We start from the raw sequence: 26,267 nt of genomic DNA, 5'->3' as shown, positions 1-26,267 counted from the left end.
AATGCTAAACCGGCCTGCTCATCTCTTTGGAATTCCCACCTGCCGCAGACCAGGACCTTTCACACCTGTAGCCTGGCTGGGCGGGAGCGGGAGAGGAGTAGTCAGAAGGGCTAAGCCAGTACCATTCATTCCGGAACACCATCCAACTCCAGACTTCCCGGAACCGTGCAGGAAAACATCCAGGGAGGGACAGTGCAGCTGATGGGAGTCCTGGCAAGTCCTGGCCTCAGCTTCCTGGGCTGCTGTTACACCAACTAGCATTGTGGGACCTCCTGAGCCAAGATAGTGGCCTTCGGGGGAAGAGCAAGACGCATGCAGGTTCTCTGTGCTTGTGCCCCCACTTCCTTATGGCTGCCTGTAAGTCCCTCCCTACCCCATTCTCTGTTCCTGTTGACCTCTCTCTCAAAGGCGTGTGAAACTCCCCACCCCTTTCCTCATGTTTGTGATATGTTTTGGTTTCTAAAGATGAAAGCCCTCTATGTATGCTCTGGTGTTGACCTTCTGGTTCCTTCCATCTCTCCCCCAATGCATTATTTTCCCTTGTTCCTTCTGCCTCCCATGCCTCCATGGATATTTCTCCTTATTAACCTAAATTTTATTCTCAACTCCTGCCATGTGCAGGGCAGTAGAGCTAAAAGACCATGGACCATATAGTCTTGAATTCTGATCCCACTTCTGCCACCTTTGAAATTGTTGGACGTTGAGCAAGTCTTTTGACCTTCCTGAGTGGAAATGCTTCACCTCGCTCAGCTACTATTTCTGGCCACCCAGTAGAATGTCTCACAGTAGAATGTCCCTTGAAGCCAGGCACAGCCTTGTGACTTGCTTTAACCAATGGAGCATGAGAGGAAGTGACATGTGTCACTTCTGGGCAGAAGCTTTAAGAGTCGGTGTGTGATTCACCGTGCTTCCCTCTGCCTGCCTCCACCATTGTGCATGCAGAGAGATGGAGCCTCCCTTAGACTAGGTGCTGGGGAGAGGGTGGCATAGAGCAGAGTCCCACCTCACCTGCAGGGGACACATAGCATGAGCAAGAAAATTGACCTGCAGTGTTTTCAGCCGTTGCAATTGGGGGATCATTTGTTACTGCAGCAGGATGTAGAATATTGGGTTGTAACACCTCATGATCTGGGCGTGGGAGCTAGTGTTCTTGTGAGAGTTTTGTAGACTCACATACATGTACACTTCCAGCTAACAAATGACTTCCCTTCTACGTTCTTCCTGTAGGACCTCGACTTTCTCTCCCTGTTTCTTAATCTTGAAAAAAAAATATGGGAAAGAATTGTTTGACTTTTTCTTCAAGGCGATGAATGATTTCTAAAGCCCTGGGCGTTGATTCAGTCACCCTCAACCTCATTCTTCCTACAACCTTTTTCTCTTCTTCCCTCATCACTTAGCATCTGCTGAGGAATGAGGGTGTCCCTGTTTTAACTCATTCAATTTTAACTCTTGCCATTGTCATCTTCTCTGCCTCCCCCCTTTGCCTGTTCTCCTTCTGCAAATCCCACCAGGGAGATTATATTCAGGTTCTAGAACCTGCCATGTTTCTCTGCTGTCTTCCGTTTCTTGCTTACTTAGCCCCACCTGGGAATCAGTCGTAGTAGCAAATTAACAAATAGCTCTGACGCGCCTCGAGCTTGAAGACATTTACTTTTGCTCGTCTAAGCAGGATCCCGGAGCAATGGCCAATATCCTTTCCCCGGCTGTGAATCTTTCTCCATCATCGTCAGAGATTCGGGCAGGGGCAGTGCAGACCCAAGCAGAGGAAGGTCTTGGCCGAGGCTGCTTGATGTTCTGGCCTCACTGGGTGTTGTCATATTGATTAAGCTCCGGGAACCGCTGCCAGCAGCCTCTAGGATTAAATCAATAGAGTTTGCAAAAGTAAAAGCTTCTTTTGGAGGCACAGAAGATGTTGGTTTATTTTTTAATGATAAAGCTTCAAGGAGAATCGTCACAAATGGCAGGGCCAGCACAGGGCAGACCAGACAGACCCAAATATTTGGGGAAGTGCATGGGAAGCAAGAGAAGGCAGTTTCATTGGGGACCTGGGGGTTTCTGGGAAATCTGTTTAACATGGGGTGCCCGTGCAACAGCTGGGAGATTTGGAAGAGAAGGCGGAAGATGCCGAAAGGACTGCTGCTGAGACGTAAAAAGAAAGGAAGTAGATGTGGACTCATTCTCTCCTTCAGCAAACATTTGCTGGGGTCTTGCTCTGTGCCAGGCACTAGGAATGGGTGATGAGAATGTAATGGTGAGCAAATCCTATGAAGCGGTCTTAAAAGAGACAAGAAAGAAGGGGACAGGTCTTGTGAAGTAGGAGGCAGAGATTGGAGGATTGGAGTGATGTAGCCACAAGCCAAGGAATGCCTGCAGCCACTGGGAGCTGAGAGAAGTAAGGAAGGATCCTCCTGTGGAATCTTTGGAGGGAGCTCGTACCTGTTCACACCTTAATTAATGGTGGGTTTCTGGCCTGTGAGCGAAGACATTTCTGTTGTTTTAAGCCACCCTATTTGTGGTGATTCATTATGGCGGTCCTAGAAAATGAATACAGACGCTCCTATGAAGTGTGAGATGCTTTGGAGAAGGCACAAAAAGACACAGTCATGACCAGAACCTCAGTCTGTAGCGGAGAGAAAATGGGGAGGAGAAATACCCCAATTCCACCTCCCTTCCTCCAATCTCCTGCTGGTGCTTCCCGTTGGCCAAACCCACCTGGATGGCAGGAGATGAGGGAGGTCGAGAGACACAATTCATAGAGCCAGCCCCGCCTCTCCCAGGACACCAAGCAGGAAAGGGCAGCAGGAGAATGACAAAACACACCAAAATGCATGAGACTCCTTAGAACAGTGGTTCTCAACCTTCCTAATGCCGCGACCCTTTAATACAGTTCCTCATGTTGTGGTGACCCCCAACCATAAAATTATTTTCGTTGCTACTTCATAACTGTAATTTTGCTACTGTTATGAATCGTCATGGAAATATCTGATATGCAGGATGTATTTTCAGGGGTCGCGACCCACAGGTTGAGAACCGCTGCATGGATATACTAGTTAAAGAAGGGAAGATTACCTAGGATTGAACCCAGGGAAGATGAACAGTTAGTAGAAAGGGAGGAGTGAAAGAGAAACAGTGACAAGAAAGATAGGAGAAAAACGAGGAAAACACAAAAGGAGCACATGGCCAGGTCATCTAAGCAAAGAAAAGTGGCCCGGGAATTTGGTAGCCTGGAGGTCTTCACTGATCCTCCCTAAAAGAGTTTTGGTTGAGTGATGGGGCTAGAAGCCAGCCTGGAGGGGTAGAAGAATTAAAGGTGAGGAAGTGGAGGTAATGCCTAGAGTTAACTCCTTTTTTATGAGAGGGAGTGAGACATGAATTGGTGGCTGGAAGACTTGGTGTTGGGTGGGCTATCTAATGATGGGGGAATATTTATTTCTCTGAATCGGTTATTCCCAGCAATGTTCCAATATTCTACTGTCTTCTCCCATCTAGTATGCTGGAATTCCCAAACGCCCATTTGAGGTTTTGGGTCATGATTTTAGTATCATCGGCGCAGGTAGGAATGGCCTCCAACGATCAAATCGTGCATGGACAGTGGTTTCCCCACATGGCACCTGCAGGTCATAGAGAGGAACAGGCTTTACCCGAGTCTTCCAGCGTTTCTTTTCCTGGGGGCCTCAGCATTTTGGCTGTTGGCGCTGCTTTTGACTTTGGACTTCCCGCTGAGCCCAGTGGTGCTGGGAGGGACCTTCATGTGCTTGTTGGGTTTGGGTCGGGGGAACTTTCTGGGTTTTGCTGCCTTTCTTGGGGGCCTTTTCCTTGGCTTCACCTAACGAGAGGGCCTTCCTCACCTTATCTGGCATCTTCGGTGCCTTTCTCGCCTCACCTGGATTTGGAGGGTCCTTTGTCTCACTTGCCTTTTGGGGGGCCCTTCTCCTTGCCTTCCCTGGGTGTCCTCAAGGCCAACATAGCGAACATCTCTCTGGAATGGATTATCCTTTTATTCTTGGGAGCTAATTTGAAGCTGCTCTGGCTCCCTTGGCCTTGGAGTTGATGGTTTTCAGAGAAGTTCCCAGGTCTGAATGTAAGCCAGGAGGTAGAGGGCATGTATAGAGAAGATGGAGAGGAAATGGAGGCTTTCACTGACCGCTGCACAGGGGTGTCAGTACAATAAGACAGGAGAAGGGCTTCCCCAGTAGAGTGTACATATCAGGGAACATGGTTGTAAATTGGATCAAGAGACAGACTTCACACCATGTGGCTATCCCCAGGGAACTTCACTGTCCTAGAAAGAAAAGAAAAGATAGACCCCAAGAGTTTAAAACTGACCATCTTCTGCTCAACGTGTTTTCCTTTTTCTTTTTCATCAAGGGAGTTTCATTTTGCTTGTGTGTGTGCGTTTTCCATGAATCATGCTAATCCTTCCTTGTTTAAACTTTCTGATACAAAGCAGTTTCTGCATTTATATTACGGATTTAATTTCAGGAGGAACCCACATATACACACTCACCTCACTTTTTTAAAACTGGAAAATACAGCCCCGTCACTCTCTGGGGTTGACTCGGCAGTATCAGTGAGAAGGTCACGGGTGCACCCGCTCTGACCCAGCAGTTCTGCATGTTGGAGTTTATCCTGCAGGAAAAAACCTTCACAAGTGCACGAGGAGGTTTGGTCAGAGTATTCATCACAGTTTTGCTTGTAATAGAGACAAACTGGAAGCGTTTAGGGGAATATTAAATAAATGATGATGCATCCATTCACAAGAATACTGCGCAGCCTTCTCAAAGAGGGGGGTCCGATAAAAAATAAATAAAAGAGGAAAGTCCGTGTGCGGATGTGCCCTGTGTGGCAAGGGGCACCGCACACTGCAGAAACTATGTGTCATGATCCCAGTTTTGTAAAGAGAAAAGGTGATTTTGGCTGTTTGTTTCCACTCACTCAATATTATTTATTGAGCACCTACTATGGGTTGGGCTCTGTTCTAGTTGCTGGGGACACAGCTGAGGACAAATCAGACAAATCTTCTTTCGAATGGGGCTGAAATTCCAGCAAGGAAGACCACTGTCAATAAGACAAATATAATGCCTAGTTTGTTTGATGTGAGAAGCTGCTGAAAGCAAACAGGGGTGGAGATGTTGGCAGGGTTGAGATTTGAGATCTGGCAGCCAGGGAAGGTAATATTTTAGTACAACCTGAAGGAGCTGAGGGAATGAGCCCTGCTCAGACCGGGAGGTATAACCCAGGAAGAGAGAGCAGGCGATGCGAAGAACGTGTGTTGGGGAAACGCTGGAAGATAAACACCAACCTGTGAGTGTTGCTTATCTCTGGGAAGTGGAATGTGGTAAGGGAATGCCACTTTTTAAATGTTAAAAATTAAAAAATTTCAAATGATAAAATTTTAAAAATTAAAAACAGAAGAATACACTAGCATATTTTCCTTTTATAACTAAAGCCATTTGTTCTTTTTTTAAAAGGGGATCTTAAGGGTTGTGCAGGTGGTATGTCTCTTCATGGTGAGGGCCCAGAGGGGAGTCAGCCAGAAAAGAAAGTGAGTAAAGTCAGATGGTGGGAGCTCTGAGAATTAAGAGGAAATAAGAGAAGCAAAACCAACAGGGATTTTTTTTTTAATTGAGGTGAGATGAGATTTATGTAACATAATGTAACCATTGTAAAGTGAACAATTCAGTGGCATTTAGTACATTCACAGTGATGTGCAACCATCTCTTCTAGTTCCAAGACATTTCCACTTCCTGCAAAGGAAGCCCCAACCCCATTAAGCATTCCTGAATCCCCCTCTTCCTCCAGCTCATGCAAGCACCAAACTGTATTCTGTTTCTGTAGATGTGCCTCTTCTAGATGGACAAAAGATTGAAACAGCCCGGAGTCCATCAGCCAATGAGCTGATAAACAAATGGGAGTCTGTTCACACAGTGGAATATTATTCAGCCACGAAAAGGAATGAAGTAGTGATACACACTACAATGTGGGTGACCCCAAATGCATTATGCTGAGTGGAAGAAGCCAGATACAACAGGTCGCCTCTCGTATGATCCCATTTATACGAAATGGCCAGTGGAGATTTTGCAACATTTATTTTGAGCCTGATATTCAGGGAGTGGGCCACACATACATTCACTGCTCTCGCAATTATTTCAGGTTAGAGAGAAGGTCTAGTCAGCCATGGTGAGAATGGGGGTTGATGCCTCCAGTGAAGCGAAGGGACTGAGACTTAGGTGGCAAAAAGAAGAAATAGGAAAGTTAATACTAGTAGCAGCACTTGTAATAAAAACAATAACATAAGCATTGATTGTATGGTCACCATGAGACGAACCCCATCTTATGCTTTCCTAAGCTTACGAAGTTTTCTAATCATCACAGGAGCCAGAGTAAACAATCACAGAACACACTGCATGCGGAGCCCTGTTCTAAGTGAATTGTGTTTATCCACTCATTCCGTTCTCATACCGCCCTGTGAAGTAAGTGCTACTTTCCCCATTTTATAGAAGAGGAAACTGAGGCTCAAAGAAGGATCTCTTCTGCTCGAGGTCAAAACCATGCCTGACCCGTAAGCCCTTGCAGCTACTCTGCTGTATGATTTCTCATGCAGATATTTCCAGTTTTCTGAGCAGAAGCATGGTCTAGCTGCCCCGGGTAGACTTCTTTTTGCAGAACCCAAGTGTTGAAGGCCCTTGGATAATATTAAAAAAACCAAATGACACATCAAATCTATGTAGTGTCGGGTTTTTAATTTTCTCTTCATTTGGTTTTCCTGCTGACATAATGAATCTCTTTTGGCCTCTATTCTGTATGTGAAATGTAGATCTTTACACATGTCTTGGAGAGTGTTAGTACTTGACGCTGCATTTGCTTGCCCTGCCCCAAGCTTGCCTGGGATCTGGATGTGAAAGGAAACTTGCGCCTCTTTGTCGCTGGCCATGGTGCTGAAAACATCCCAGACAGCACCAGTGTTGCCCTTGTTAGCATGTTGTCTCTGCTGGAATCTCATACTGATGGGCTGGCGGAGAGTTCTTTTCTAGGCTTGATTTTTTTGGTTGTTACTGTGTGCTAAAGAGTGTGAAGCCAGGTTCTGAACACCGCAGGCCCTTTGAATTATTGGAAGTTTAAATATTTATTCATATGACCCACTGAGGATGGCCTTATGAGGATGTGGACTAGCATGCAATGGTTGATTGGTACTACATCAAATTGTGGCAGTCGGTTGGGACTCAGGTGAAGTCTAGTCAACTTGGTCTCATCCATATGACTAAGGCCCCAGGTGTATCTCAACTCCAATTTTTAAATAAAGGCAAAACCATCCACCTTTTTAAAAAAAAATCCCCACCCAAGGACATGTTTCATTGACTTGAGAGAGAGGAGAAGGGAGAGAGAGAGAGAAAAAAAAACATTGATGTGAGAGAGAAACATCAATCAGTTGGCTCCCTTATGTGCCCCTACTGGGATCAAACCCATAACCTAGGTATGTGCCCTGACATGGAATTGAACCCACAGCCTTTTGATGCACAGGACAGCCCTCCAACCAGCTGAGCCACCCAGCCAGGGCGAAAACCCATCCACCTTTTAATAAGGGTAAGCTGCCAGGTGGTCTTCCATGGCCTCATTTATGACCTTAAGCAGTTATTTTAACCTCTCTGAGCCTTGCTTTCCTTATCTAGAGAATGAGGCTTGCAGCAGAACCCACCTTATAAAATTGCTGCAGGGAATTAACTGAAACAATGAGTGGAAAGTGCTTCGCATGGTGTCTGCCCAACGAAGCACTCAATAAATGGCAGCTGTAATTATGGTGGTTGTGCCTGTTAATGGCCCCATAATAGTTGATCATATTGCCAAGTTAAATTGTGGCTTTGGTTTAGTGGAGCAAGGAATACGTTCTACACCCGTACATCTAGAGCCCCGGTACCCTCCTCTGTTTTCCCGGTAATTGTGACGAGTGTGGAACTAACATGAAAATAAGGTCTGTTGGGATGTTCCCCACAAGTTCAACTGCTTGGTTGACTCAATGAAGTATCTGTTTCCTCATAAAACATCCATCAGGCAGCCCCCATAGTAGAGACAAGACCTTGATCAGTTAACAAACCTGATTTGATTTTCATACTAACAACAGGAGATTGGAAGTGAGATGGGGGTGGGGGGGGGGTGGGGAGGCACCACAAAGAGAAGGATGCGTTACTTGGATATTCTGCAAGGTCTTGCTAAGGGGCTGGAACCATCAGCCATACCCACTTTGCAAATTGATTTTCCTTGATGTTCTGGTTCTCAAGAGCAGCTCCTGTTAGCAGATGCAGTCCTCCCTCCCTCCCTGGGAAGAATTGCTTGGTCGTTTCCAGTGTCACACACAGCCCCTCTCCAGGGCCTCTGTGGGTCCTTATCAATTTAATTGAGGGGGGAGCTTTGTGCATCTGCACTTGCCTGCAGGGCTGTTTGCTACCCTGCCTTCCAGGAGCCATTTCAGGAGCCAGCTTTTCCTCACATCAGGGATGCTTCTCTCCTTTCATCTCCACCCCCCACCCTCCCTCCCCTTGGCCTCTTCGGCTGGCTGATTATTCTGGATCCCGCTGACACAGGTGCTTTTTCACCAACCAATCCGGAAGCAGGAAGGCTCAGCTCAGCTAGCAGAGGCATTGCTCGCTGCAGCTGTGAGTTAGAACCCAGGCTTTCTAAATCCGGAGGATCGGGCACAACTTGGGGTTGGGCTGAGAAAGCCTTACCTCCCCCTGCCTGGACTTCTGCCTGGGGCAAGGCATCTCTTCCCATGCCAGGACCTCAGTACCCAGTCTTCATGTCTGTGCCCAGTCACACCATTTTCATTTTAAGGAGCTGGTTCTGTCCTTAACATGCCCATAGAGAGTTGGCATGAGATGGAGTTGGGGAAGAGGTGCAAAAAACAGGAACCCACCCACCCTTCTTTCTTGCACAGGTGTTTATTGGGCAACTACTATACTGTATAGCATACACCCTCTTTGGTGCTGAGATGAACAAAGTAGACAAAAACTCTTGCTTGCTGCCCTAACCAGTTTGGCTCAGTGGATAGAGCGTCAGCCTGCGGACTGAAGGGTCCCAGGTTTGATTCCGGTCAAGGGCATGTACCTTGGTTGTGGGCACATCTCCAGTGGGGGGTGTGCAGGAGGCAGCTGATCAATGTTTCTCTCTCATCGATGTTTCTAACTCTCTATCCCTCTCACTTCCTCTCTGTAAAAAAATATATATAAAATCATCTTCATTATAAAAAAAAATTCTTGCTTGCATAGAGCTTACAGTCTAGTAGGAGAGACAAACAGGGAAAGAAGAAAAATATAGCAGATGTTTGGGGACAAAGACCAAGGGAAAGACTGAAGCAGGGGAAGGGGGTTGAAGGATCTGACCTTTGAGTAAAGACCTAAAGGAAGTGAGGGAGGGAACCAAGTGAGTCTCTGGGGGAAAGAGCATTCCAGGGGTGAGCACAGCAGAGGCAAAGGCCCCGGTGTGTTTGGGGAACCTGGAGGAGGCCAGTGTGGTTGCAGCTGAGTAAATGGGGAGAATGGAGAAGATAGGGGCAGGGCGTGCAGGGCCCTGCTGGCTGCTGGGAGGACTTGAGCTTTCGTCTGGGGGAAATGAGAGCCAAGGGAAGGCAATGGCTACTTCCACACGCATTAAGTGGTACTTTTCTTTTTGCTTATTTGTCTTATTCCAGCCTTGCTCTTGTTTCATCAGATCTTGGGTTTCTTATCAGCCCCCTTGCCTGAGTGGTAGCAGAAGATGAGGAGTGCGGAATTCTCCTGGGGTCAGGACATGGAGGAGAAAGCTTGGGGGAGAAAGAAAAGCCCCCACCACTTCTTTCGGGATGACTCAAAACCACAATTACCTGGGCTCCTCCTGGCCCTGAAATAGATGCAAGGCAGCTCTTGCCAAACTCCAGTGTGCACACAGATCCCCCGAAGCTCTTGCTAAAATGCAGCTACTGACTCAGCGGGTCGGCTGGGGTCTGAGGCTCTGCCTCTCGGTGGGAGCTGCCGAGGCTGCTGGTCCTTGGACCACAAGGACCTGAGGTCGATGGTGCACCGTCCCTATGGGGATTGGCAGGGTGCATGGCTGCATGGAGGGAGAGGGAGAGGACATTTGATAGCCAGTGTGGCTGTGTCTGTCAAGAACTAAAAAAACAGAAACAAGGGAGGAAGAGGCAACCTCGTTCCATTGGCCGGGTGTGCTGACTAAGGCTTCATCACTGTACCCAGCAAGCTCTGGGCCTGAAATCCAAGCGACACTGTGCACCTGAAGCCCTGGTAATGCAGCCCATCAGAGTGCTGCTTGCTGCCGGCCTTCTGGGACGCTTCCTGGAACCTCAGCTTGAATCTGATGCAAAGGAAGGCACATCCCAGCTGTTTGGGGGCAGGAGGCCAGGGGGCCAGAGGAGTGAGAAGGAAGCTTAATGCAGAAGTAAGCAGGGAGCTAGTTGGCAGGGAAGGGAAGCAAAATCATCAGATTCAAATCATGATTTCAGAAGCCTCGGTAAGGGGAGGCCAGGGAAGGGCTTGGCGTTGCTTCTCTGTGTACAAATATTGTCTCTTATTTTCCGGGCTGCAGGGTGAGGCAGAATGGAGTATTTGTGCAACAGAGCCCAGCTTTGTTCTCTGTGCTCCTAATGACTGTCAGCTCGGAGGCAGGAAGCCAATCAGAGACGATCGTCGGCAAGGCTGGCTTTTGTTGGCTCCCCAAATTGCCCTGAGTCTCAGATTTGCTTTTCAGAGTGTGCATGGAGTGCAACTCAGCTGTTTTCGGCTGGAGGCAAAGGCTGGAGCTGGTGACAAAGAAGGCCCGGCTTTCCTGACTTATGTAGACGTTTACTCCCAGGTTTTCTGTTGCAGACTCTGTTTTCCCACCTGGAAAATGGGTTTATGCCCCAACTCCTCCAGCCTGTAAGACCCCTTGGTTTTGTGGAGCTTCCAAAATGCTGAGCCTAAGTCTAGAGCCAAAGAGGAGACTGAAAGCAGTTAAGTTTCCAAGGGAGAAAGCTGGGAGGAGGACAGCGGCTAAACATGGCCAAGTTCACCAGGACCCGCTCTATGATCCTTTTGCACAATAGTGGATTTCAGTGTTCCCCGGTGACACTTGGCAGTGTCTGGAGATCACCTTTAGTTGTTGTGACTTTTAATTGTTATAACTGGGGAGGAGAGGGTGCTACCGGTAACCAGTGGGAAGCCAGGGGTGCTGCTCAACATCCAGTGCCCAGGACGCCCCCACCCTGGAGAATGATCCGGCCTGGATGTCCGTAGTGTTGAGGTTGGGCAGCTCAGCTCCAGAGTAAGCAATACCTTACGCTTTCTCCCCCTAACGCCCCTTTCTCCAAACCTAAACCTTCTTCTCAGGGTCTGCCAGGTCCGTGTATCAAGGCTGCTGGACCAGGGGTGCTTCTGCAGGTCCGACAGGGGGACAGGGGACCTTCTCACTCACCAACCGATCAAGCCCTAATATGAACTGAACAGGACAGACCTTCCCCAGGTCAACTCCACCCAGTGGGTCTCTCTGGGGATCTTGTTAACCACAGGAGAGTTCCCAGGATACAGGGAGGAGTTTGCCTGGAGGGAGACTGGATGCCGCCTCTGCACAGAGCTGTTGGTTACTTTTGCACTTCCCTGATAATGCCCTGTGATGCACAAAAGCTTTAAATTTTGATAAAGTCCAATTTATCTATTTTTTTTTCTTTCGTTGCTCATGCTTTTGGTGTCATATCTCAACCGTGTTTTATTTATTTTTTTATTTTCTTTGGTTAATCCTTATCTGAGGATATTTTTTTCATTTATTTTTTTTTTAGAGACAAAGAATGTGTAGAAGGGAGGGAGGGAGGGAGAGAAACATCCATGTGAGAGAGAGGCAGGGGTTGGTTGCCTCCTGCACACGCCCCCACGGGCTGGGAATCGAACCTGCAACCCAGGTATGTGTCCTTGACTGGGAATCAAACCCGAGACCTTTTGGTTCAAGGACCTATGATCTAACCACTGAGAAACACTAGCCAGCGCTGATGGTCACCATATTTTAAATTGCAACCCAGAATTTGACCTTTCTTTTTCTTTCTGTAGCATTCACCATCTTCTAATGTACTGTGTAATGTGGTTATTTCACTTACTTGCTTCTCACTTCTCTGTCTTACTCTCCAGTGTCTCCAGTGCTCATAATAGGGCCTAGCACAGTGATAGCGAACCTTTTGAGCTCGGCGTGTCAGCATTTTGAAAAACCCTAACTTAACTCTGGTGCCATGTCACATATAGAAATTTTTTTGATATTTGCAACCATAGTAAAACAAAGATTTATATTTTTGATATTTATTTTATATATTTAAATGCCATTTAACAAAGAAAAATCAACCAAAAAAATGAGTTCGCATGTCTCCTCTGACACGCGTGTCATAGGTTCGCCATCGCTGGCCTAGTACATAGTAGGTGCTGAATTTCATATTTGTCCAATAAATGTTAGCGGTGAGATGGAAGAAGAATATTCACATTTTCCTTAAAAAGTCATCTGCCTGGTTTTTAGGGCAGAGGAATTATTCTGTATGAGACTATAATGGTGGCTACATGTCCAAACCCATGAACTGTTCAGCACCAACAGTGAACCCTAGCATCAACTGTGGACTTTGGGTTACTATGATATGTCAGTGTAGGTTCATCAGTTGTAACAAATGGACCACTTTGGCGGGGGGTGGGGGCGGGGGGCCGATATGATAGTAGGAGAGGCTGTGCATGTGGGGGAGCAGGGGGTTGTGGGAAATCTCTGTACCTTCTGCTCAGTTTTGCTGTGAACCTAAACAGCTGGAAAGCTTTTCCTTAATTCTCTGATACTCCCTTTGAATATATGATTTTAGCCACCATCATAGCAAACTGCATCGTCCTCGCCCTGGAGCAACACCTACCTGACGATGACAAGACCCCCATGTCTGAACGGCTGGTGAGTGATGTCTCTCCTCTGCTTCTGTGACAACTGATGGGGGTGGTGGGAGCAGAGGCCGCTCTGGGTCTTGGAGCCAAGAGCTGGGTTGTGGCCCCCCTGCCTGGGGAAGCATAAATATCACAACACCAGTAATCTGGGACGAGAGATGCCTTCACTGTCCATCGCCCACCCTTGCCCCCGACAAGACCTGGTGTCAACCAGGTGGGGTCGGGTGAGAGTGGTCATACATTGTTCATGAAAATGTCACATTCAAACCCAAATTCTTGTGAAAAATTTGGTCCATACACCAAAATACAGAGAACAGTAAAATGAACACACACACACACATACACGCATACACACACACACACACGCACATACACACACACACACCCCATGAACCCATCATCCAGATTCAACAGTTGTCAAGATTTTGCTTCATGTGTATTTTCTGTCCTTTTTTTTATTTTCGTGGTTTGTCTCGACCAACATTTCTTTTTATTTCTTTTTTTTAAATAAATTTTACTGATTTTTTACAGAGAGGAAGGGAGAGGAATAGAGAGTTAGAAACATCGATGAGAGAGAAACATCGATCAGCTGCCTCCTGCACACTCCCCACTGGGTATGTGCCCGCAACCAAGGTACATGCCCTTGACCGGAATTGAACCCGGGACCCTTGAGTCCACAGGCCGACGCTATCCATTGAGCCAAACCAGCTAGGGTGACCAACATTTCATAAGGCAAATCCCAGACAACATGTCAGTTTGTGGTCGGATACCTAAGTTTGCATTGCTAAAAAGACGGGTGTCTCTTGCATCACCACAGCTTTATATTCACGCCCAACACAAGTAACAGTGGTTCCTTGGGGTCATCTAAGACCCAGTCAGTAATCACATTTCTGTGATTGTCTCAGAAATGGCATTTCACAATTGATTTGTTTGAACCAAGATCCAAGCATGGTCTAGATTTTGTTAGGTCACTTAAGACTTTTAATTTAGAGTAATACATTCTCTCCTGTCATTGCCTTATTGCAGAAACCAGTCCAGATGCCCTAAGGAGTGTCCCACATTCTGATTTTTGCCTGGTGGCTTATTTATGATGTCATTTAGCTGTTTCTCCATCCCCTGTGTTTCCTATACATGGATGTCAGCTCCGGAGGACACTCAGAGTCCTCATTCAAACTCGGCAGAGCTGAAAACTAGCATTAAGATCCTTCTTGACCCACCCCCACCCCCCAGCTCCTTGCTCCCCTCCTGGCATCCTGACAATACAATGGAGGAGACCTCTCTCCTTTCTGTCGCTTTTAGAAGCAGTTGTATTAGCTCCAGGGTAGAGAGGGGGTTGTAAGAATCCTAATGGTTCCTAATTCATACAGTATTGATGGTCTCAAGACTTTGGAATTTTAATAGTTATGCATTATAATGTGTATTCCAAAAAGATAGAACCAGTCTAGCAAAATTATGATTTCAAGACCTTTTTTTGATTTTGCTAAGTGAAGAGAGTCAGTTGAGAGAATAGTAAGCAAACAGTAGTGCCATGGCGAACTGATATACAAAAAAATGAAGGCAGAATGCAAATGATTGAAGCTTGAGAAACGTTATCATAACAGATGGGAAAGTGTCTGTGTAGGGACTCTGATAGAGTGGAGCTTATAGCTTCATTTCATCTATAGACCATCAGCTGGAAACTAGAGCTGGCGGGAGGTCCAGAGAGAGGTTGGGGTGGAGCGGGCAGAGGCACTGGCCATTTGCCAGTGAGTGCAGAAGTATTTTTCCAATATTTTAGCAACCTGAACATCTGTGCCGGTGCATACCAGCTGAGAGCCATCAGAAATGTCAGATTTGGGGGTGAGGTCAGTGCACGGGGTCCAACCTCAAAGGCCTTGAGTGATGTGTGTGACAAGTCAATAGGCTAAGCCAGCGCTTTTCTGGTAGAGTTTTGTGTGGGGATGGAAACGTTCTCCATCTGCACTTTCTAATATGGGAACCACTGGAACGGTAGCTAGTGTGACTGTGAAACTGAACCTTCCATTTTATTTCATTCAAATTCATTTAAATTTATTTAAATGTAAGCAGCTAATGTAACCAGTGGCTGCTGTCTTCGACAGCGCAGGTCCAAACGGTTCTCCTTGGCCAAGTGGTGTGTGAAGTTGACCAAAAGGAAAGAGAGAGGGTGCCTTCCCCTTGTGTCTGTTTCTCTTGCAACAGCCTTCAGGCCAGAGAACTCTAGGAAGGATGTGGTTGGGGCCGGGAGCCTGGTGTGTTGCAAGAGATGAGGGGAGGTGGGGACAGATCTCCAGGTGGGCTGGCGCCCTGATCCGCGCCACTCTCTGCCTAGCAAAGACCTAACGTTACCCTTTCTCCCTTCCAGGATGACACAGAACCGTACTTCATTGGAATTTTTTGTTTCGAGGCTGGCATTAAAATCATCGCCCTTGGGTTTGCCTTCCACAAAGGCTCTTACTTGAGGAATGGTTGGAACGTCATGGACTTCGTGGTGGTGCTAACGGGGTAAGCGGAGCGTGCTGTGTTTCTTAGCGTTATCTTGAATTCCAAGGACTTTGGAAATGTAGCCGCTGGAGTGGTCCAGGCTAGGCTCGAGGAGGCTGAGCCTCCATGTTCTTCTGCCTTCCTTCACCCCACCTCCAAATCTCGGCTACATATCACAGCGGATGCTTTCTGTTACAATTAGAATAATGGCTTATTAGAGTCAACTGCCTCCGAAGTGCTTTATGTGCGTCCTCTCATTTAATCCTCACAACAACCCAATGAATTAGGAAATATTAATATCCCCATGTGACCACTGAGGAGTCACAGAGAGGGCTTGTCTGAGAGCACCCAGCTAGGAAGGGATGGAGCTGGGATTTGAAGCTGAGATTATGTGATCGCAGAAGGCACGTTGTTAACTCTTGTGCATGCATGGTCCTTTTGCTTTGCTTGGAGATGTCTTGCCCCTAATTTAAATTGGTTAATGTTTGTCGAGGACTTTGGGGTGCAAGAGGTAGTGGTAGGACTCTGCAGAGGACCCGTCTAGATAAGGTGCAGTCCCTGCCTTCGGGAAGTCTTCAGATCTGTGTACAAAGAACTATATTTGTATAGTGGGTGTGTATACACTTTCCATCAAGGACCCTCTGTAACAAAAAATCCAAAACTAGGTAATGACAAACACAACCAAAGTTTATTTCTCTATCATTTTAAGTTCAAAATAGCTGTTCCTCATTGGCAGGCTTCTCTCCTCCGAACAGTGGTTGAGGAGCCCGGGCCTAATACTGGTTCCTCATGTTAACCCACACCTTCCAAGAACTCTGTGCTTATCTGCATCAAACCACAGAAGAGAAATGAGCACGGAAGGTGATACTTGGGAGGTTTATGAGCTCGGCTGGGACCTGGCACATACTCTAGTCATATGCCATCACTACAAGAGAAGCTGGGAAATTTGAGACCGTGCATAGAGAGGGAGGCAGAAGGCAAATAGATTTGGTGAAAGGCCAGCCACTCTCTGTCCCAGACCTCAAAGCCCTTTATCAGATCCCAGTAAGGACATTACCATTTTGTGTTGATTCTGCCTCCTCGGCCCACCCACTCCCCTCCCTCAAGCTAAGCCTGGCTCTTCTCTTCCAAGCCCCCTCTTTGTTGGGAGGCCTTCCTTATAGTTCTCCTCTGTGGGGTCGCAGTCCTCCGTGGGTTCCTATTTCTCTTCTAGGCTCTGTTGCTGCTCTAGGTCCTGTCTCTCTTGGCAGATGCCATGGGTCTTAGCACTCACACTGTGTTGGCTAGGCTCTCGCTATTCACGTTTTGAGAACATATGTTGCTCAAAGCAATGTTGCTTCTCACAGTAGGAGCTGTGTCATATGGGGCTGTTTCAGTAGAGGTGGTCAGAGGTGAGAAGTCTGTTTTGAGGACTCTGGGATAGCTCTAGCAGGTGGGGTTTCCTAAGGGACCACTGTTGGCTGTACCCAAGTCCTGTGGCTTAAGACCTTAGCAGGTTCCAGGGACATGTCATGGCATTGGGCACTTTCCTCTTTACTTGCTAGAAAACTTATCTGTGAAATGGCCCCATGGCTGACTTTGTTATTGTTGTTAAAAAATGTATAATAGCCGAAACCAGTTTGGCTCAGTGGATAGAGCGTCGGCCTGCGGACTGAAAGGTCCCAGGTTTGATTCCGGTCAAGGGCATGTACCTTGGTTGCGTGCACATCCCCAGTAGATGTGCAGGAGGCAGCTGATCAATGTTTCTCTCTCATCGATGTTTCTAACTCTCTATCTCTCTCCCTTCCTCTCTGTAAAAAATCAATAAAATATATTTTTTAAAAAAGTATAATAAAAATAATCAGACATTCAAAAAAAAGTAGAAGACAATAGAACAAATATCTGTGTATGCAAATATTCATTCAGTGAATATTTAGTGTGCACCTACTATGCGCCAGGCTGTGAGACACAGCAGTGAACAAAATAGACAAATATCTCTCCTCTTGTGGAACTGATATTCTAGTGGTGAAGAAAGACAAAATGAATGAATGAATGAGATATCTAGTGTGTAGATGCTGGTGAAGGCTACAGAGATATAATAAATCGGAGAAGGAGTGGGATGTATTATGGGCAGGAGAGCTAAAAGCCAGGAAAGATTTCATTGGGAGGGTGATATTTTAATGAAAATCTGAAGGAGGTGAGTGAATGAGCCATGAGGACAGCTGAAGGAGGAGAGTGCCAGGCAAAGAAAACAGTAGGTGGAAAGGCCCTGAGGCTGGACTGTGTTTGATGAACAGTGGAGGCCAGGGTGGCTGGAGCAGAGTGATGGAGGGAGAGTAGAGGAGGTAAGGGCAGGGAGGCGATGGAGCAACCTACCATCAAAATGAACCTTTCTAGTACAGTTTAAGTCCCTGTGCTCCTTTTTCGGGCCCCATTCCTTTCTCTTTCCCATCTAAAGGCAGTTTCCTGAATTTTGCTTATTTCCATTTATGCATTTACAGTTTTATTATATAAATATATAAGACATACATACATATGGTACTGTTTTGCATGCTCTACATTTCTCTATAAATGTTTTCTTCTACAACCTGCCTCTTGCACTTAGCGTGAGATTACTCTGATTGACAAGATAAATCTTAGTATACTTAGTATTCTGCAGTATGAACATTCTACCAGGTATTTATCCATTGGGGTTGTTTCCAGCTTTGGGCTATTTTGAACCAAGCTGTCTCCTCATTCTTGCAAGTGGATTTCTCTAGGGCACATACCCCGGAGTGGAATTGCTGAGTCGTATACCATACACATCCTCAGCTTTGCTAGATATTGCCAAATTGCTCTGCAAAGTGGTTGTGCCAATTTATGCTCCCTGGGGGCTGGCTTTTGCTGGCAGGGGCTGACTTGACCTTGCTGGCAGGAAGGAGCCTTAAAAAACCCTGTGTTTTTTTTGCCGTGGCCGGGTGGCTCAGTTAGTTGGCGCATCATCCTGTACACCAAAAAGGTTGTGGGTTCAATTCCCAGTCCAGGCACATACCTAGGCTGTGGATTTGATCTCTGGTTGGGGCGCACACGGGAGGCAACCGATCGATGTTCCTCTCACACATCAATGTTTTGCTTTCTCTCCCCCCCCCCCCTTTAAAAATCAAGAAACTTATCCTTGGGTGATGATTTTAAAATATACCCTGTTGTTTTTTTTTAATAGCATGGTTCTTGAAACACCTAGGGAAGCTCTTATACTGTCGAGCATATAGCAAGTCTCACTAGGTGATCAGTACATTGAAAGGTGGCCATTCGATGGGGGCAGTTTGCCAGTTGGATGTTTGTATCTGCTCCTTGATTACAACAAGGTGGTCTTTTTTTTCTAATTCTATGACATCTGATGAGCCTCTAGAGGAGAAATTATTCATCTGAGGCAAATAGATTCTGAGGATAGAAGCTCATAGTGGTATCCATGAAGCCTTTAAAATTGCATGCAAATTTTTCTGGTTTTTAGTTTTCATTAGATTCTCAGGGGGTCCTGGTCTTAAAACCACAAAGAGTTACTGTTGTAGGTTTCTATTCCTTTCTTCTTCTATTACCCTTCTTTCTTTTTCCTGCATTTTTTCCTGTTGCTTTTGTTGCTTTTATGTCTTCAGTAATCAACCACCCTTCCTTATTGCCTGGTGGTTTTATCTCCTTCAAATTCAGGCGCAGAGCTCACATTTCATTACTTCAAATTTCAAGGGGCTACTTAGTCTCCTGTTGGGTCATAAGCTAGGTATAGGGAGATGAGACTCAAAGCGCTGCAAACCTGGCCTTCTGCTCGGTGTCACTGGTGGGGACATGTGGTAAACTCTGAACTCCATGTTCCGGGGGGAGGGGACTCGAGTGTATTAGTTTGACATTGAGACAAAGATGATTTTTATGAGCACTTTCCGATTAACTCATTGTCTTCTCACATTTCTGAGTACCCTATAGTACTAAAACACCCATTTTTTCATGGATTACCAAGGTGTTTGCCTTCTTCTTGTGTAAAGTTTGGTGAGAAAGATCTTACCCATAGATTTTTGTTGTTGTTCTGTATAGCTCAAGGCCTCAGAGAAAGTCTAACTGTAATTTAATCAAATTCCTTTAAAGTGGACTTCCATTGTATTTGAAGGACTGAATCAAACTGAAAATGTGTAAGAGGAATATTTCAGATGCTTGGCTATACTTCTGAGATAACAGCTTTTACTGTAATGCTCAAATATATAAAACATCTGAGGGGTCAAATACAATTGTGCAAGTTAAGAAAAGAGACTGAACATTGGCAGGGTAGGGATGAAGACCGTTGTTTTCGTATTCTCGGGCTTAGCAGCATACATGCTTGGTAAAATAGATGGTTGCTAAGCTGGGAAGTGGTGATACTTCTGACCATCAGAGTGTCCTGGGAAATTCACTAAGCTGTTTAAGGAGATGGGGACCATTGCACTGATAAGAGATAGTCAAACATTCCACTGTGACAGAAAAAAATATGGGCGAAAGAGACTTCCAGAAATGGGGGAATTAACAGAGCCCAGTGGTTAAGACCTGGGCTTCAGAGTCAGAGGGCTCTCTGCCAGTGGTAAACTTGAGCATGTGAGCTAATATCTCTGAGCCTCGGTTTTCTCACCTGGAAAAAGGGGAATGATAATAGTGTCCACCTCCTTAGGCTGTGTAGGGATTAGAGGAGGCAGTATATGTGGCAAATGCCATGAGTGCTCCATAAATGGAAGTTGGTGATCTGAAGGGGAAATTAAAACAAATTCCTTTGGAGGCGTAGGGTTGATGCTGCAGGTACTCCATTCCATATTCATCCAGCTCACGCAGCTGTGGTTTGTAGTTCTCGTGCAAGCTAACCTCTTTGCACCTCCAACGCTCTCATCTTTGTGCATTGCTGTTGGAGGGTCTTCCACAGCATGGCAGGGTGCTTGTTCAGACCACGTGGCAGATGTTGAACACCCCCAGGAACAGTCCTTCACCAAAGAGCAAGGGCGTTCGTGTATAAATACCCTGGCTTCCCCATTGCCCAGTAGAAAACTCAGAGGTGTGTTCTACAACTTCTCAAAGGGTCATCTGCATGATAGAATCCCAGTTGCTCACAGTGAAACTCAGTCATCCATGCCCCCTTTATCAACTCCCAGTTCATTCCTTATAATTCTGTGGGTCGCCTCCCTCAAGTCTTTGTCTTGCCTCTGCTCTCCGAGGTTTCCAAACGAACCCAAGGAGCAATAGGTGGAAAGCCTAGTGCCATGGTCGGCAAACTGCGGCTCGCGAGCCACATGCGGCTCTTTGGCCCCTTGAGTGTGGCTCTTCCTAAGCCTTAGGAGTACCCTAATTAAGTTAATAACAGTGTACCTACCTATATAGTTTAAGTTTAAAACATTTGGCTCTCAAAAGAAATTTCAATCGTGGTACTGTTGATATTTGGCTCTGTTGACTAATGAGTTTGCCGACCACTGGTAGTGGATTTGATGTTTCAGCACCATGGACAGCACTCAGCACACTTTATTGTATGAAGGTGTCCTCCTTTCTCCCTCTGAGCTTCATCCCTCCCCCTAACTGAGGTGAGGGGGAGGGGGTACTTAGCAGGGGCCAGATGGCCAGGTGACGTTTTTGTGTGGCTGGAGAAGACCTTGCTGTTCCTCTTTCCGCAGGTTGAGGGGCTGATGGAGGTGTTGTCCTCTTGAATTGCTATGACAAACTCCAGCCGGCCTCCACAGAGGCATGTGGCCACTGCCTCTACAGTTCGCAGAGTAATGACTCCCTCTTTTCTCACCAGGGCCGGGAGGTGGCTGCCTGGCGGGCAGAGGAAATCTCAGTGGAGCAGGAAGCAAGTGGGTACCTGGGGCCCAGGCAGAGGCTGCCAAGCGAGAGACACTGTGCTTTGCTTTGTGCAGAGAGGAGCTACAGGCGCTGAAGATGGTGTGTGTGATAGAGCTGACCAGGGAGGACAGGGGCCGAACCTTACTTTCAGTGGGGTTGTATCGCACAGTGGTAAAGCTGGGCTTAAGGGGAGAGGGGAGTCTTAGGAAAATGGAAACCCCTCTTTTTCTTGACTTCTCTGGCTACATTGAGCTCCTTGATGATCTCATCCAACCTCAACGGTTTAAATACCTTCTAACACTAACATTTTCCAAACTTAACATTTCCAGCCTGGAGTTCTCTCCGAGTCCTCACTTAGAGAGGAATTCACTGGCATTTCACAGTCTAGATTGTCCAAAACGGAACTCCTGAGCACCTTCCTAATATTCCCTCTTCCTGTCTTCCCATGTCATTGGATGGCAGCGCCAGCCTTCAGGGGACCCTGGCCAAGACCCCTGACACCTCCTCTCTCTCACACACCCCACGGCCAATATCTCTGCAGATTCTACAGGTTCTGTCTTTAACATACACTGGGGATCTCACTACACTTCCCATCTCCGTCATCATCTCTCGGCTGGGTTGTTGAAGCAGCCTCTGTTCATGTGTTTCTGCCTCTGCCCTCCCCCGCCCCCCATAGCCTGTTATCAACACAAGCAGCCAGAAGGATCCTTTTAACACATAAATCAGATCAAATCACTTTCCTGCTCACATCTCTCCCGCGGTTCCCATCTCACTCAGTGCAGAAGCCAAAGTCCTCACCATGGCCCACAAGGACCTGCGCGATCTGCCCCCATCTCCTCCCGCCCGCTTCACCCCTACCCTCCTCCTCGCTCACTCCGAGGCTGAGGCTGCACTGGGCTTCTCCCTATACCATGAACTCCTCAGGTGAGTTTCCACCTCAGGGCCTTTGCACTTGCAGTTCCCTCTGCCTGGTATGCTCTTCTCCCAAATACCTGCTCATCTTCAAAACTTTACTCCAGTGTTCCCTGGCCCCTTACCTACGATTTTAACACTCTCCCAACACTTTCTGTTCTCTTCCTTCTATTTAGATTTTTTTTCCCATGCACTACCATCTTCTGACAGACTAGATATTTCACTTATTCATTTCTTTGCCTGTTCCTTCCACTAGGTCAGCTCCATGAGAGCAGGGATTTGGTCTCTTCTGCTCATGATTACATATATTCCCCAAAGTCTGAAATAGAGCCTGGCACACTACTGTGCTCGATAAATGTTTTTGACTGAATGAATGAATCGATGGTACCTGTGGCTTACCAATATTGAGGGCAGGTTTACTATAAAATAAACTGCTTCTCAAGGCCAACAGACCCCTAGGGGCCTGAGGACCCATGGCTGTCAGTCGGTGCAGATGAGATGGTGCTGTTGGGCCTGTGACCTAACCATTGCATGTACTGTGGTTAGAATATGCCTGCCTGGGGTGGTGATGCCACCCCAGGAGTTATGGTGTGTCTTATGTCTTACAGCTCTGAATGCTAACTTTGGGAGTCAGCTGTGTTTGCTATTGGCATTAATCAGGTGGCACAGATTTGTAGATTTGTGTGGAGGAGGGAGTGTCTGAGCCGGGGGGGCAGAGGGTGGAGGGGGGGTGTTCCCAGGCCCGCTGCGTGTGATTGTGCAGGTTGCCCATTTAACCAGGCACTGGAGCATATTTCTAAGCCTGTGATTCAGTTATTTGTTAAACCTTCTTTGGAAACATCAGAGGCTCACGAGCGTCAAATGCGTTACTCCCGAGAGTCCCTTCAGCCCTAGGAAGCTTTGATTTTAGAAGTCAGCGTTTTGTTTGTCTTGTTTTGTGGAGGGTTTTTTGTTTGTTTTTTAGAAGGGGGTTGTACCGAAGAGGCACGGGCATGGTGGTTTTGTTTTCACTCTTCACGGGCACATTGGAAGGCCACCCACAGAATTCAGGACACAGAACTCTGGCATCAGGGACAGGAGGGAAACCTCAGCCGCTAAAGCCCTGCTCTGGCCACTAAAATGTGGTTGATGCTGTCTCGCTCGCTTCGTGTTGGTATTCCAGGAATGTTAAATGGAATAATTATAAGACTGAGTGGGCCGGAGGGATCAGACGAGGAGGTCTTGGTGAACTACACTGAGGAGTTTAGATGGATAGGACATTTTTAAAGCCAACGCTGGAAAGTGTGCAGCAAATATGACTTGCCATAAAATCATTGGTATGTAGTTGGTACACAGACAAGAAGAAAAAGGAAGAGTGTGATAATTACAGTAGATTGTGAGGTCATGTCTACCTGCCACGCCATTTAATGAGCTTGTTTCCAAGGAAAATGCATGAGATGTGTTCCTTACAGAACCCAGTTCCGTTAGGTGAGTTGGGAAGGCTTTTCTCTGCAAGTAACAGACGAGGCAGCTGGAAGGGGCTTTAGCATTAAGTAGAGGTTTGTGCCTTCTGACTTAGAATGCCACAAATCAGTGGACCAGAACTAGTTGAGTAGTTTAGTGATGTCCTTCCATCTTCCACTCCACCTTCTTTAGTGTGTTGGATTTTGACTTCATGCTTTGTCACCTCAAGTTTGCAAAATAGCTGCTACATCTCCACTTCTCGCAGCCTCATCCATGACAGGAAAGTCATGGCGGGAAGAGAAAACTTGCATTGGAGGTATTTCTCTTTTGATCTAGAGAGAAAAATATTTCCCGGAAGTTCCCAACAGACTTCCTATTGGCTATGTATGGGTCACATGACCATTTCTAGCTTCAGGGAAGACCAGAAACATGAGTATCGGCATTTTTGCCTTTTTATGGGAGGCTGGCTCTGCCTGTAGGTAAGCTGAGAGAGGGAAATGGCTATGGGGACAATTAGCAGTTTCTGTCACATGTGGCCTACTATTCTCAACCTTTTATTTTTTATTGATTTCAGAGAGGAAGGGAGAGGGAGAGAGAGATCGAAACATCAGTTTTGTAATTCAGATGAGAGAGAATCATTGATCGGCTGCCTCCTGCACGCCCCCCACTGGGGATCCAGCCTGAAACCTGGGCATGTGCCCTGACCAAGAATCTAACCGTGACCTCCTGGTTCATAGGTCGATGCTCAACCACTGAGCCACACCGGCTGGGCTGTTCTCAATCTTTTATATCACATATTACTGTACACATTATACACACTATTACTGTCCAGGCTTAAATACACAAAACAACATATACCGTGCTTTATGGATGATTTACGGGTTTTCAAGGATATCTTTGAGTTATATGCATTTTTTCCCTTGTGCACTGACTTTAAAACCAGAACGTAACTCTCTCATAGCATTATTTTGGAGATGTGTGTTCAGATCCTGACTCTGCCACTCCAAAGATGTGTGACTTGGGGGCAAATAATTTAGTCTCCATAGTTCTTATGTTAAACTAGAGGCCCGGTGCATGACATTGATGCACTGGGGGGCGGGGGTGGGAGGTCCTTCATCCCGGCCTGCACCCTCTCGTAGTCCGGGACCCCTCGGGGGGATGACGACCGGTCGCTATAATGCACACTGGCCACCTGGAGGCAGACGCTCAACACAGTCAATTTGCATATTAGCCTTTTATTATATAGGATGAGGCTCGTGTTAATACCTCATTGGGTTGAGGTGAAGATGTAGGAATGGTGACAGCTTAACTGGAGAGACATCCACAAAGAGGTTGGCTAAGGTTGGAAAGAGACTGAGCCCTCTAGGCTTGATGGTGGGACAGACAGGAACCCAGAGTCAAGGAAGCCCCTACACCTGGGGACCAGCGGGTGGAAGAGGATCAGGGAAGGAAACAGGAGATGCGTGGACAGGGAGTTAGGGAGGGAGGTAAGCCTCCTCGGCTCTGTCTGTTGCAATTGGGGCAGAAGAGAGAAGAAACCCCCTGGGGCTTTGAGGCTTTGTAATTCAGAAGGAAAGAGGGCTGTCCGTAGGGAGTAGGGGAGGCATGAAACCTTGGTGGCGGAGGGCTAAGAAGAAAAGAACACAGTAAGCCTGACGCTCCCCCATTTGGGAAGTTTGGCAAAGAGAGGAAGGAGGAAATATTTGGTAGTTTCTACCATGTGTGATGGGTTAGGTGGTTCCATTTGGGGAACTGCTTGACTTCCCGGGTCCTTTTCCCCTCCTTGACAAAAATTGTTTTCAGAAGGGTGAGATGGTGGGCACGTTTAGAAACACAAAGAAAATGGGCACCATGTATTTTGTGCCTCTCCATACATAAAATTCTGGCTCTATCATACGGAGACATCTGGACCGATCTTCATGAAACACAGAGAATACATTTGGGGTGGTGGTACTCTGGGAATATACAAGAAATTCACCTGTGGAGCTCCCCTCTCCTGCAGAGGTAGGATACGATTCACCAGGGCAGCGGACATGGAGACACGACTGAGAGCTCTCTTCTTGGGAATGACGTGCCTGGTGTATTGTGCTTCCAGATGTGGAACTACGTTAACAGGTACTCAGGTAGAGCCTTCAAGTTGCAACATTGCTCTGCAGCCCAGGGCATGAGCTCTCTGGCTCTCTCAGCTAGCTTGCCCTGCATTTAGGCTGAGCTGCCAACCCAGTGTCGGCAGCTCTAGACGAGAGGCAGCCAGGATACACACGTGGAGTTTAGGACCGTGGGCTTTGGAATTTGAACAGATACAAAACCCAGCTCCACCGTTTCTAAGCTGCATAACCTTGAGTAAGGGACTGTACCTCCCCGAATCTTAGTTTCTCATCTGGAAACGGGGGGTAATAACATTCCCTCTCTTGTAGAGTTGTTTTAAAGTTTAATACGTTAATGTTTGCCATGTGGTGGGTTAGATGAATGGGTGGTATTTACCAATGCAAGGTCTTAAGAGAGAGCAAGGGATGCGGTGCTTCTTTGGGCCTCAGTTTCCTCATCTCTGAAATGGGAACAATAATTCTACCTACTCAAAAGGTAGGATTCAATGAGTCAATATCTGTAAACCACTTAGAAACTGGCCCAGAATAAATGCTCACTGATATTAGCTATTATAAGACTAATAACTATAATTATAATGATGATAATAATTATTACTACTTT

The 26,267-nt window shown here is 46.8% G+C and overlaps 1 protein-coding gene across 9 annotated transcripts in view; it reads left to right on the top strand.

Annotated features, from left to right (window-relative positions):
• Positions 1-26,267, top strand: part of CACNA1A (calcium voltage-gated channel subunit alpha1 A) — a 304,210-nt gene that overhangs the window by 112,731 nt on the left and 165,212 nt on the right. For 7 of the 9 annotated variants that reach the window (XM_059696565.1, XM_059696563.1, XM_059696564.1 and 4 more), the window contains 2 exons: positions 12,828-12,933; positions 15,286-15,425. In XM_059696565.1, coding sequence (XP_059552548.1) covers positions 12,828-12,933; positions 15,286-15,425 — 246 coding nt within the window. The remainder of the gene's footprint in view (positions 1-12,827; positions 12,934-15,285; positions 15,426-26,267) is intronic. The other 2 variants (XM_059696569.1, XM_059696570.1) reach the window with 1 other exon arrangement.

Source organism: Myotis daubentonii, chromosome 5 (genome assembly GCF_963259705.1).
Source record: "Myotis daubentonii chromosome 5, mMyoDau2.1, whole genome shotgun sequence".
In the NCBI taxonomy this organism is placed as follows: domain Eukaryota; kingdom Metazoa; phylum Chordata; class Mammalia; order Chiroptera; family Vespertilionidae; genus Myotis; species Myotis daubentonii.
The sequence above is the reverse complement of the archived record's forward strand: the minus strand, read 5'-3'. Positions and strand labels throughout refer to the sequence as shown.